Source organism: Bombina bombina, chromosome 6 (assembly GCF_027579735.1).
Source record: "Bombina bombina isolate aBomBom1 chromosome 6, aBomBom1.pri, whole genome shotgun sequence".
Lineage (NCBI taxonomy): Eukaryota > Metazoa > Chordata > Amphibia > Anura > Bombinatoridae > Bombina > Bombina bombina.
In genome coordinates this window covers 596066900-596081299 of record NC_069504.1, presented here as the reverse complement: position 1 = coordinate 596081299, position 14400 = coordinate 596066900, and the positions used below count along the sequence as shown (strand labels likewise).

Genomic DNA, 14400 nt, shown 5'->3' with positions numbered 1-14400 from the left:
AATCTCTGAAACAGAATCCTCTGAACCAGAAGAGTCATCAGAATGCTGATGTTCATTTAAAAATTCATCTGTAGGGAGAGAAGTTTTAAAAGATTTTTTACGTTTACTAGAAGGAGAAATAACAGACATAGCCTTCTTGATGGATTCAGAAACAAAATCTCTTATGTTATCAGGAACATTCTGCACCTTAGATGTTGAAGGAACTGCAACAGACAATGGTACTTTACTAAAGGAAATATTATCTGCATTAACAAGTTTGTCATGACAATTAATACAAACAACAGCCGGAGGAATAGCTACCAAAAGTTTACAGCAGATACACTTAGCTTTGGTAGATCCAGCACTAGACAGCGATTTTCCTGTAGTATCTTCTGACTCAGATGCAACGTGAGACATCTTGCAATATGTAATAGAAAAAACAACATATAAAGCAAAATTGATCAAATTCCTTAAATGACAGTTTCAGGAATGGGAAAAAATGCCAAAGAACAAGCTTCTAGCAACCAGAAGCAATGAAAAATGAGACTTAAATAATGTGGAGACAAAAGCGACGCCCATATTTTTTAGCGTCAAATAAGACGCACACATTATTTGGCGCCTAAATACTTTTGGCGGCAAAAATGACGCCACATCCGGAACGCCGACATTTTTGGCGCAAAATAACGTCAAAAAATGACGCAACTTCCGGCGACACGTATGACGCCGGAAACGGAAAAGAATTTTTTGCGCCAAAAAAGTCCGCGCCAAGAATGACGCAATAAAATGAAGCATTTTCAGCCCCCGCGAGCCTAACAGCCCACAGGGAAAAAAAGAGTCAAATTTTTGAAGGTAAAAAAAAAAAATGAATAATTCAAATGCATAATCCCAAATATGAAACTGACTGTCTGAAAAATAAGGAAAGTTGAACATTCTGAGTCAAGGCAAATAAATGTTTGAATACATATATTTAGAACTTTATAAACAAAGTGCCCAACCATAGCTTAGAGTGTCACAGAAAATAAGATTTACTTACCCCAGGACACTCATCTACATGTTTGTAGAAAGCCAAACCAGTACTGAAACGAGAATCAGCAGAGGTAATGGTATATATAAGAGTATATCGTCGATCTGAAAAGGGAGGTAAGAGATGAATCTCTACGACCGATAACAGAGAACCTATGAAATAGACCCCGTAGAAGGAGATCACTGCATTCAAATAGGCAATACTCTCCTCACATCCCTCTGACATTCACTGCACGCTGAGAGGAAAACCGGGCTCCAACTTGCTGCGGAGCGCATATCAACGTAGAATCTAGCACAAACTTACTTCACCACCTCCATCGGAGGCAAAGTTTGTAAAACTGAATTGTGGGTGTGGTGAGGGGTGTATTTATAGGCATTTTGAGGTTTGGGAAACTTTGCCCCTCCTGGTAGGAATGTATATCCCATACGTCACTAGCTCATGGACTCTTGCTAATTACATGAAAGAAATTGCATGCTCTATCTGAATCACGAAAGAAAAATTTGGGTTCAGTGTCCCTTTAACTTCTTTTTAGATTTTACTTTTACTTTTTCAAGAATTTTTTTTTCTTGACCTGTTTTTGTATGAACAATTGACTTGCTTATATTATGAATATAGATATCAATTAATAGTTTCTGTGCTCTAGAAATGTTTCTACAACTCAGCTTCCACAGAGGTTAGCAACTAAGAGTGCATCACAGATATTTATAAAGAGAGTATTTTGGATGATATTTGTGATCAGTAATAATAATATATTATATCTATATATCATTTTATTTCTTTTTCCCGCCTATGCTCAGATATGGAATTTGTTTTATTACAGGACGGCTGGGTTGGAGTTGAAAATGTAATATTCAAGAAGAAACTTTCAGCTACAGATTTTTATAATGGATATATGCACCCTTGGTTCAATCAGAAATTGGGTATGAAGCAGGATGAATGTCGGTTCCATACCATGCATCTGCAGTCAAAAAAGAAGCTTCCAAAGCAGCAACATGCATCATGTTTGAACACAGGGCTGTAAAACCACCAAAAAGTCCTAAACATATCAGGTTTACATAGACTCTGTGTGCAGTAAGGGCTTCTGAGGATAGCAGAAAGGCTTTGCTCGGATCGGTCAGAACCGAAGCCATATAGTAAATATTCCCTTATCTCTATGTGTAAGATTATGCAAGACTGTCTCATGAATGTACCGAATGCTGCTTTTAAAAAAAAGATATAAAATGGTTAACCTCCGTCAGTACTAGAGATATATGGCTGGAGCAAATAGAATACAATTGTAATTACTTTTCTGGAGATATTTGTATTGTAATTTGTGGTTGTGTATTCACTGCAACGTATGTAAATATATATATTTTTTAATTTTAACAGAATTGTTTCAGTATCATCTAATTAAAACCATGTTTCTGGAATAATTGTTTTTTATACTATTAAAGGGACAATACCCAAATGTTGAAGCACTTGAAAGTGAGGCAACATAGCTGTAAAAAGCTGATTAGAAAATATCACCGAAACATCGCTATGTAAAAAAAAAAGATATTTTATCTAAAAATTACCTCAGAAGCCACATCCCATTGTAAAGAGACTTTAAGCAGCCAATCAGAATGCTAGTCCTAGGACTTGCAAAGGAATAGGCATCTGGCATATGCAGGCACAGTTTTAAGGAGGTTTTCTAGGAAATCTTGTGACATCAGCTCAAGCTAATAGGCTGGGGTTTTTTTTGTTTTGTTTTTTGTATCATGCAGAAGAAATTTTGAGGTAAAATATTTTCCTTTTTTACCTAGAGATGTTCATGTGATATTTTATAGTCGGCTTTTTACAGTAAGGTTGCATCACATTCAAGGTGATTTAGCTTATGAGTAGTATGACCTTATAAACAGATTAATTTAGCATTTTCTGCACTGGGAATTAATGACCCCAATACCAATGGTCAAAACTCTCTTTTAAAGGGATAGTAAAAACCAGAAATGTTATTGTTTAAAAAGATAGGTAATCCCTTTATTTATCATTCCCCAGTTTTGCTTAACCAACACTGTTATAGAAATATACTTTTTACCTCTGTAATTACCTTGTATCTAAGCTTCTGCTGACTGCCTCCTTATCACAGATCTCGACAGACTTGCATTTCTGACTCGTAAATAACTTCACGTGCGTGAACACAATGTTATCTATACGAAACACATGAACTAACGCCCTCTAGCTGTGCAAAACTATTCAAATGCAAGAGACGGCCTTCAAGGGCTTAGCAATTAGCATATGAGCCTGCCTAGGTTTAGCTTTCAACTAAGAATACCAAGAGAACAAAGCAAATTTTATGATAAAAGTAAATTAGAAAGTTGTTTAAAAACATAATTTATGTAAGAACTTACCTGATAAATTCATTTCTTTCATATTAACAAGAGTCCATGAGCTAGTGACGTATGGGATATACATTCCTACCAGGAGGGGCAAAGTTTCCCAAACCTTAAAATGCCTATAAATACACCCCTCACCACACCCACAAATCAGTTTAACGAATAGCCAAGAAGTGGGGTGATAAGAAAAAAAGTGCGAAGCATATAAAATAAGGAATTGGAATAATTGTGCTTTATACAAAAAAATCATAACCACCACAAAAAAGGGTGGGCCTCATGGACTCTTGTTAATATGAAAGAAATGAATTTATCAGGTAAGTTCTTACATAAATTATGTTTTCTTTCATGTAATTAACAAGAGTCCATGAGCTAGTGACGTATGGGATAATGACTACCCAAGATGTGGATCTTTCCACACAAGAGTCACTAGAGAGGGAGGGATAACATAAAGACAGCCAATTCCTGCTGAAAATAATCCACACCCAAAATAAAGTTTAACAAAAAACATAAGCAGAAGATTCAAACTGAAACCGCTGCCTGAAGAACTTTTCTACCAAAAACTGCTTCAGAAGAAGAAAATACATCAAAATGGTAGAATTTAGTAAAAGTATGCAAAGAGGACCAAGTTGCTGCTTTGCAGATCTGGTCAACCGAAGCTTCATTCCTAAACGCCCAGGAAGTAGATACTGACCTAGTAGAATGAGCTGTAATTCTTTGAGGCGGAATTTTACCCGACTCAACATAGGCAAGATGAATTAAAGATTTCAACCAAGATGCCAAAGAAATGGCAGAAGCTTTCTGGCCTTTCCTAGAACCGGAAAAGATAACAAATAGACTAGAAGTCTTACGGAAAGATTTCGTAGCTTCAACATAATATTTCAAAGCTCTAACAACATCCAAAGAATGCAATGATTTCTCCTTAGAATTCTTAGGATTAGGACATAATGAAGGAACCACAATTTCTCTACTAATGTTGTTGGAATTCACAACTTTAGGTAAAAATTCAAAAGAAGTTCGCAACACCGCCTTATCCTGATGAAAAATCAGAAAAGGAGACTCACACGAAAGAGCAGATAATTCAGAAACTCTTCTAGCAGAAGAGATGGCCAAAAGGAACAAAACTTTCCAAGAAAGTAATTTAATGTCCAATGAATGCATAGGTTCAAACGGAGGAGCTTGAAGAGCTCCCAGAACCAAATTCAAACTCCAAGGAGGAGAAATTGACTTAATGACAGGTTTTATACGAACCAAAGCTTGTACAAAACAATGAATATCAGGAAGAATAGCAATCTTTCTGTGAAAAAGAACAGAAAGAGCGGAGATTTGTCCTTTCAAAGAACTTGCGGACAAACCCTTATCTAAACCATCCTGAAGAAACTGTAAAATTCTCGGTATTCTAAAAGAATGCCAGGAAAAATGATGAGAAAGACACCAAGAAATATAAGTCTTCCAGACTCTATAATATATCTCTCGAGATACAGATTTACGAGCCTGTAACATAGTATTAATCACGGAGTCAGAGAAACCTCTATGACCAAGAATCAAGCGTTCAATCTCCATACCTTTAAATTTAAGGATTTCAGATCCGGATGGAAAAAAGGACCTTGTGACAGAAGGTCTGGTCTTAACGGAAGAGTCCATGGCTGGCAAGATGCCATCCGGACAAGATCCGCATACCAAAACCTGTGAGGCCATGCCGGAGCTATTAGCAGAACAAACGAGCATTCCCTCAGAATCTTGGAGATTACTCTTGGAAGAAGAACTAGAGGCGGAAAGATATAGGCAGGATGATACTTCCAAGGAAGTGATAATGCATCCACTGCCTCCGCCTGAGGATCCCGGGATCTGGACAGATACCTGGGAAGTTTCTTGTTTAGATGAGAGGCCATCAGATCTATCTCTGGGAGCCCCCACAATTGAACAATCTGAAGAAATACCTCTGGGTGAAGAGACCATTCGCCCGGATGCAACGTTTGGCGACTGAGATAATCCGCTTCCCAATTGTCTACACCTGGGATATGAACCGCAGAGATTAGACAGGAGCTGGATTCCGCCCAAACCAAAATTCGAGATACTTCTTTCATAGCCAGAGGACTGTGAGTCCCTCCTTGATGATTGATGTATGCCACAGTTGTGACATTATCTGTCTGAAAACAAATGAACGATTCTCTCTTCAGAAGAGGCCAAAACTGAAGAGCTCTGAAAACTGCACGGAGTTCCAAGATATTGATCGGTAATCTCACCTCCTGAGATTCCCAAACTCCTTGTGCCGTCAGAGATCCCCACACAGCTCCCCAACCTGTGAGACTTGCATCTGTTGAAATTACAGTCCAGGTCGGAAGAACAAAAGAAGCCCCCTGAATTAAACGATGGTGATCTGTCCACCACGTTAGAGAGTGCCGAACAATCGGTTTTAAAGATATTAATTGATATATCTTCGTGTAATCCCTGCACCATTGGTTCAGCATACAGAGCTGAAGAGGTCGCATGTGAAAACGAGCAAAGGGGATCGCGTCCGATGCAGCAGTCATAAGACCTAGAATTTCCATGCATAAGGCTACCGAAGGGAATGATTGAGACTGAAGGTTTCGACAGGCTGTAATCAATTTTAGACGTCTCTTGTCTGTTAAAGACAAAGTCATGGACACTGAATCTATCTGGAAACCCAGAAAGGTTACCCTTGTTTGAGGAATCAAAGAACTTTTTGGTAAATTGATCCTCCAACCATGATCTTGAAGAAACAACACAAGTCGATTCGTATGAGACTCTGCTAAATGTAAAGACGGAGCAAGTACCAAGATATCGTCCAAATAAGGAAATACCACAATACCCTGTTCTCTGATTACAGACAGAAGGGCACCGAGAATCTTTGTGAAAATTCTTGGAGCTGTAGCAAGGCCAAACGGTAGAGCCACAAATTGGTAATGCTTGTCTAGAAAAGAGAATCTCAGGAACTGATAATGATCTGGATGAATCGGAATATGCAGATATGCATCCTGTAAATCTATTGTGGACATATAATTCCCTTGCTGAACAAAAGGCAATATAGTCCTTACAGTTACCATCTTGAATGTTGGTATCCTTACATAACGATTCAATAATTTTAGATCCAGAACTGGTCTGAAGGAATTCTCCTTCTTTGGTACAATGAAGAGATTTGAATAAAACCCCATCCCCTGTTCCGGAACTGGAACTGGCATAATTACTCCAGCCAACTCTAGATCTGAAACACAATTCAGAAATGCTTGAGCTGTCACTGGATTTACTGGGACATGGGAAAGAAAAAATCTCTTTGCAGGAGGTCTCCTCTTGAAACCAATTCTGTACCCTTCTGAAACAATGTTCTGAATCCAAAGATTGTGAACAGAATTGATCCAAATTTCTTTGAAAAAACGTAACCTGCCCCCTACCAGCTGAACTGGAATGAGGGCCGTACCTTCATGTGAACTTAGAAGCAGGCTTTGCCTTTCTAGCAGGCTTGGATTTATTCCAGACTGGAGATGGTTTCCAAACTGAAACTGCTCCTGAGGACGAAGGATCAGGCTTTTGTTCTTTGTTGAAACGAAAGGAACGAAAACGATTGTTAGCCCTGTTTTTACCTTTAGACTTTTTATCCTGTGGTAAAAAAGTTCCTTTCCCACCAGTAACAGTTGAAATAATAGAATCCAACTGAGAACCAAATAATTTGTTTCCCTGGAAAGAAAATGGAAAGTAGAGTTGATTTAGAAGCCATATCAGCATTCCAAGTCTTAAGCCATAAAGCTCTTCTGGCTAAGATAGCCAGAGACATAAATCTAACATCAACTCTAATAATATCAAAAATGGCATCACAGATGAAATTATTAGCATGCTGGAGAAGAATAATAATATCATGAGAATCACGATTTGTTACTTGTTGCGCTAGAGTTTCCAACCAAAAAGTTGAAGCTGCAGCAACATCAGCCAATGATATAGCAGGTCTAAGAAGATTACCTGAACATAGATAAGCTTTTCTTAGAAAAGATTCAATTTTTCTATCTAAAGGATCCTTAAACGAGGTACCATCTGACGTAGGAATGGTAGTACGTTTAGCAAGGGTAGAAATAGCCCCATCAACTTTAGGGATTTTGTCCCAAAATTCTAACCTGTCAGGCGGAACAGGATATAATTGCTTAAAACGTTTAGAAGGAGTAAATGAATTACCCAATTTATCCCATTCCTTAGCAATTACTGCAGAAATAGCATTAGGAACAGGAAAGACTTCTGGAATAACCGCAGGAGCTTTAAAAACCTTATCCAAACGTATAGAATTAGTATCAAGAGGACTAGAATCCTCTATTTCTAAAGCAATTAGTACTTCTTTAAGTAAAGAGCGAATAAATTCCATCTTAAATAAATATGAAGATTTATCAGCATCAATCTCTGAGACAGAATCCTCTGAACCAGAAGAGTCCAAAGAATCAGAATGATGGTGTTCATTTAAAAATTCATCTGTAGAGAGAGAAGATTTAAAAGACTTTTTACGTTTACTAGAAGGAGAAATAACAGACAAAGCCTTCTTTATGGATTCAGAAACAAAATCTCTTATGTTATCAGGAACATTCTGCACCTTAGATGTTGAGGGAACTGCAACAGGCAATGGTACATCACTAAAGGAAATATTATCTGCTTTAACAAGTTTGTCATGACAATTATTACAAACAACAGCTGGAGGAATAGCTACCAAAAGTTTACAGCAGATACACTTAGCTTTGGTAGATCCAGCAGGCAGTGGTTTTCCTGTAGTATCTTCTGGCTCAGATGCAACGTGAGACATCTTGCAATATGTAAGAGAAAAAACAACATATAAAGCAAAATAGATCAAATTCCTTATAAGACAGTTTCAGGAATGGGAAAAAAATGCCAAACATCAAGCTTCTAGCAACCAGAAGCAAATGAAAAATGAGACTAAAATAATGTGGAGACAAAAGCGGCGCCCATATTTTTTGGCGCCAAATAAGACGCCCACATTATTTGGCGCCTAAATGCTTTTGGCGCCAAAAATGGCGCAACATCCGGAACGCCGACACTTTTGGCGCAAAATAACGTCAAAAATGACGCAACTTCCGGCGACACGTATGACGCCGGAAACGGAAAAGAATTTTTGCGCCAAAAAAGTCCGCGCCAAGAATGACGCAATAAAATTAAGCATTTTCAGCCCCCGCGAGCCTAACAGCCCACAGGGAAAAAAGTCAAATTTTTAAGGTAAGAAAAAATATGATAATTTAAAGCATAATCCCAAATATGAAACTGACTGTCTGGAAATAAGGAAAGTTGAACATTCTGAGTCAAGGCAAATAAATGTTTGAATACATATATTTAGAACTTTATAAATAAAGTGCCCAACCATAGCTTAGAGTGTCACAGAAAATAAGACTTACTTAGCCCAGGACACTCATCTACATGTTTGTAGAAAGCCAAACCAGTACTGAAACGAGAATCAGTAGAGGAAATGGTAAATATAAGAGTATATCGTCGATCTGAAAAGGGAGGTAAGAGATGAATCTCTACGACCGATAACAGAGAACCTTATGAAATAGACCCCGTAGAAGGAGATCACTGCATTCAATAGGCAATACTCTCCTCACATCCCTCTGACATTCACTGCACGCTGAGAGGAAAACCGGGCTCCAACTTGCTGCGGAGCGCATATCAACGTAGAATCTAGCACAAACTTACTTCACCACCTCCCTTGGAGGCAAAGTTTGTAAAACTGATTTGTGGGTGTGGTGAGGGGTGTATTTATAGGCATTTTAAGGTTTGGGAAACTTTGCCCCTCCTGGTAGGAATGTATATCCCATACGTCACTAGCTCATGGACTCTTGTTAATTACATGAAAGAAATGACATGCCCTATCTGAATCTTGAAAGTTTAATTTGGACTTTACTATTCCTTTAAGGAATGTTCATCTTTAACATTTAGACAGATAACAAACGTATGTTTAACGGGAAATTAAACACTAAATAAATGCTAGATAGAATGATGCAGTCTTATAATAACATGTTGATGCATTTTTTAAAGTTTCATTAGCAGTTTAAATATTGACAAAATAAGTGTAAAGTTTTAGTCTATAAAACAATGGGAGCTGCCGTGCTGTAACTTAAGTTATCTTATCTTCTCTTCTGTGGCCATTTAGGGACAGTTATAAATAGTTCACTAGAGTGTGCAGCCAATGGCTGTGTAGTATATAACAGCGTTCTGCACTTCAATTTCTAACAGGAACTGAAAAGCCCACAATTTCAGAATGGAGTTAGAGGAAAAGGGACAAAATAAATAATGAAAGTATATTGCAGATATATATATACACTTTATCATTTTACTTGATACAACCCTGAACTGGTTTGAAAAGCACATTTTTTATTTGTCTTAACTTCATACAAATAACTGGGATATTAAAACATTTTTTTTTAATTTGCGTTCAGTAAATTAATAAAATATTAATTCTAACATTGACTACAGAGTGACATACCGAAAATGTAATATTGTTCTAGCACTTTTGTACCTGTTAGAATGTTATTTGCAATTCCTAAGCAATGTTGGCCAGACCTGCACTATGCAAGGCCTAGGAAAACAGTACAGCAAAATGAATAGAAAACCCATAATGTAGATATTAGAAACATAGTCCTTATCTATTCAACAACGTACAATTTTCTTGACCAATCATGTAGTATGATTATTTAAAATAAATAAATTAGGAAGGTGTGACAGATTTCAGAAAAAAAACACATTGTCATGAATCCACTGCAAGACATTAGAGAACTGTTAGATGTATCAGAGGTAAACAACAGAGTGAAATGGAAGTAGTTGTGTTGCTGCTTGGTAAACTCCATTGCAAAATGCTCTAGAACAAGCAAGGTAAATGTTCCACATGTGTCACAGAGGAACTCAGGATGGTTTCACCAAAGGTAAGTACCACTGGAAAAAAAGGGGGGGAAAAAAGGGTTAATCATTTAACTGATCCCAAAAACCTAAATATGACCAGGCTGAGTTAGTAAAAGTATAAGTGCAATATCATGCAAAGAGAAACAACTATATTTTATCTCTAGGAAGTGTTATATTTAGTAACCTGTTGTAAAATTAACTAAGGCAAGCTGGCTAGAAAATTTGATCATCTCGCTAATACAGTAGCACTATAATATTTCCGTATAAAGCAGGTATCAATACCACAGTATACAGTGTGTTAATAGTAAGCAATTTCTGTCTGACGTATGGCAGTAGGTTTCTAGGGGCACTAAGCAAAAACATAATTTATGTAAGAACTTATCTGATAAATTCATTTCTTTCATATTGGCAAGAGTCCATGAGCTAGTGACGTATGGGATATACAATCCTACCAGGAGGGGCAAAGTTTCCCAAACCTTTAAAATGCCTATAAATACACCCCTTACCACACCCACAATTCAGTTTAACTAATAGCCAAGTAGTGGGGTGATAGAAAAAGGAGTAAAAAGCATCAAAAAAGGAACTGGAAATATAATTGTGCTTTATACAAAAAAACGTAACGACCATAAAAAGGGTGGGTCTCATGGACTCTTGACAATATGAAAGAAATGAATTTATCAGGTAAGTTCTTACATAAATTATGTTTTCTTTCATGTAATTGGCAAGAGTCCATTAGCTAGTGACGTATGGGATAGTATCAAAGATGTGGAACTCCACAGAAGAGTCACTAGAGAGGGAGAGAAAATAAAAATAGCCATTTTCCACTGAAAAATTAAATCTACAACCAAAAGAATAAGTTTCTTATAATTGAAAAGAAAAAAACTTAAAACATAAGCAGTGGAATGAAACTGAAACAGCTGCCTGAAGAACTTTTCTACCAAAAACTGCTTCCGAAGAGGCAAATACATAAAAACGGTAGAAATTGGTAAATGTATGCTTCGAAAATCTGATCAACTGAAGCTTCATTATTAAAAGCCCACAAAGTGGAGACTGATCTAGTAGAATGAGCTGTGATTCTCTGAGGCGAGGCCTGACCCGACTCCACATAAGCCTTATGAATCAAAAGCTTTAACAAAGATGCCAAGGTTAATGGCAGAAGCTTTCTGAACTTTCTTAGAACCAGAAAAGACAACAAATAGACTAGAAGTCTTCCTGAAATCTTTAGTAGCTTCAACATAATATTTCAAAGCTCTTACAACATCCAGAGAATGTAAGGATCTCTCCAAAGGATTCTTAGGATTATGACACAAAGAGGGGACAACAATTTCCCTATTAATGTTGTTAGAATTCACAACTTTAGGTAAAAATTTAAATGAAGTCCGCAAAACCGCCTTATCTTGATGAAAAATCAGAAAAGGTGACTCGCAAGAAAGAGCAGATAATTCAGAAATTCTTCTAGCAGAAGAGATAGCCAAAAGGAAAAACACTTTCCAAGAAAGTAGTTTAATATCCAAAGAATGCATAGGCTCAAAAGGAGGAGCCTGTAAAGTTCTTAGGACCAAATTAAGACTCCAAGGAAGAGAGATTGATTTAATGACAGGCTTGATACAGACCAAAGCCTGAACAAAACAGTGAATATCAGGAAGCAGAGCAGAGATTTGTCCCTTCAATGAACTTGCAGACAAACCTTTATCCAAACCATCCTGAAGAAAATGTAAAATGCTAAAAGAATGCCAGAAGAATTTATGAAATATAACTCTACCAAACTCGATAATAAATCTTCCTAGAAACAGATTTATGAGCCTGTAACACAGTATCAAGAGTCAGAAACCTCTATGACTAAGCACTAAGCGTTCAATTTCCATACCTTTTTAAATTTAATGATTTGAGATCCTGATGGAAAAACGGTCCTTGAGAAAGAAGATCTGGTCTTAAAGGAAGTGGCCATGGTGGACAACTGGACATCCGGAAAAGGTCCACATACCAGAACCTGTGAGGCCATGCTGGTGCTACCAAAAACACAAACAAATGTTCCATGATGATCTTGGAGATCACTTTTGGAAGAAGAACTAGAGGCGGGAAGATATAAGCAGGTTGGTAAAACCAAGGAACTGCTAACGCATCCACCGACTCCGCCTGAGGATCCCTGGACGTGGACAGGTACCTGGGAAGTTTCTTGTTCAGCTGGGAAGCCATCAGATCTATTTCTGGAAGACCCCACATTTGAACAATCTAAAAAAACACATCTGGATGGAGTGACCACTCCCCCGGATGTAAAGTCTGACGGCTGAGATAATCTGCTTCCCAATTGTCTACACCTGGGATATGTAGCGCAGAAATTAGACAAGAGCTGGATTCCACCCAAGCAAGTATCCAAGATACTTCTTTCATAGCCAGGGGACTGCAAGTCCCACCCTTATGATTGACATATGCCACAGTTGTGACATTGTCTGAAAACAAATGAATGGTTCTCTCTTTAATAGAGGCCAAACCTGAAGAGCCCTGAAAATAGCACGGAGTTCTATTAATTGGTAACCTCGCCTCTTGAGATTTCCAAACCCCTTGTGCTGTCAGAGATCCCCAGACAGCTCCCCAACCTGAAAGACTTGCATCTGTTGTGATTACAGTCCAGGTTGGACGAACAAAGGAGGCCCCTTGAACTATACAATGGTGGTCTAACCACCAAGTCAGAGAGAGTCGAACATTGGGATTTAAGGATATTAATTGTGATATCTTTGTATAATCCCTGCACCATTGATTCAGCATACAAAGCTGGAGAGGTCTGAAAACGAGCAAAGGGGATCGCGTTCGATGCTGCAGTCATGAGACCTAGAACTTCCATGCACAAAGCCACTGAAGGGAATGACTGAGACTTAAGGTTCCGACAAGTTGAAACCAATTTTATTCGTCTCTTGTCTGTTAGAGACAAAGTCATGGACACTGAATCTATCTGGAAACCTAAAAAGGTGACCTTTGTCTGAGGAATCAAGGAACTTTTTGGTAAATTGATCCTCCAACCATGTCTTTGAAGAAACAACACTAGTTGATTTGTGTGAGATTCTGCAGAATGTAAAGATTGAGCTAGTATCAAGATATCGTCCAAAAAAGGAAACACCGCAATACCCTGCTCTCTGATTACAGAGAGTAGGGCACCGAGAACCTTTGAAAAAATTCTTGGAGCTGTCGCTAGGCCAAATGGAAGAGCAACAAATTGGTAATGCTTGTCTAGAAAAGAGAATCTCAGAAACTGATAGTGATCTAGATAAATCGAAATGTGAAGCTATGCATCCTGTAAGTCTATCGTGGACATATAATGACCTTGCTGAACAAAAGGCAGAATAGTCCTTAAAGTCATCATTTTGAAAGTTGGCACTCTTACAAAACGGTTCAAAATTTTCAGATCCAGAACTGGCCTGAATGAATTTTCTTTCTTTGGGACAATGAATAGATTTGAATAAAACCCCAGACCCTGTTCCTGAAACGGAACTGGTATAATTACCTCTGAAAGCTCTAGATCTGAAACACACTTCAAAAAAGCCTGAGCCTTCACTGGATTTGCTGGAATGCGTGAGAGAGAAAGAATCTCACAGGAGGTCTCATTCTGAATCCTATTCGATACCCTTGAGAGACAATGCTCTGAATCCGATGATTTTGGATAGAATCTGCCCAAATGTTCTGGAAAATTTTTAATCTGCCCCCCACCAGCTGACTGGAATGAGGGCCGCACCATCATGCAGACTTGGGGGCTGGCTTTGGTTTCTTAAAAGGCTTGGATTTATTCCAACATGAAGAAGGCTTCCAATTGGAACCAGATTCCTTGGGGGAAGGATTTGGTTTCTGTTCCTTATTCTGTCGAAAGGAACTAAAATGATTAGAAGCTTTAGATTTACCTTTTAGATCTTTTATCCTGAGGTAAAAAAACTCCCTCCCCCCCCAGTGACAGTTGAAATAATGGAATCCAAATGAGAACCAAATAAATTGTTATCTTGGAAAGAAAGAGATAGTAATCTAAACTTAGATACCATGTCAACATTCCAATATTTGAGCCACAAAGCTCTTCTAGCTAAAAAACAGAATTTATGTTTACCTGATAAATTTCTTTCTCCAACGGTGTGTCCGGTCCACGGCGTCATCCTTACTTGTGGG

General features: G+C 38.0%; 1 protein-coding gene across 2 annotated transcripts in view; it reads right to left on the bottom strand.

Moving 5' to 3' along the window:
• Positions 1–14400, bottom strand: part of LOC128663311 (uncharacterized protein HI_0077) — a 265688-nt gene that overhangs the window by 39021 nt on the left and 212267 nt on the right. The window contains exon 12 of one of the 2 annotated variants that reach the window (XM_053717580.1): positions 9710–10287. The exons of the other annotated variant lie outside the window; for it this stretch is intronic. Within the exon in view, the coding sequence (XP_053573555.1) occupies positions 10258–10287 (30 nt within the window). The 3' untranslated portion in view covers positions 9710–10257. Of the gene's footprint in view, positions 1–9709; positions 10288–14400 lie in introns of those variants that run through there. 2 annotated transcript variants of the gene reach the window in all.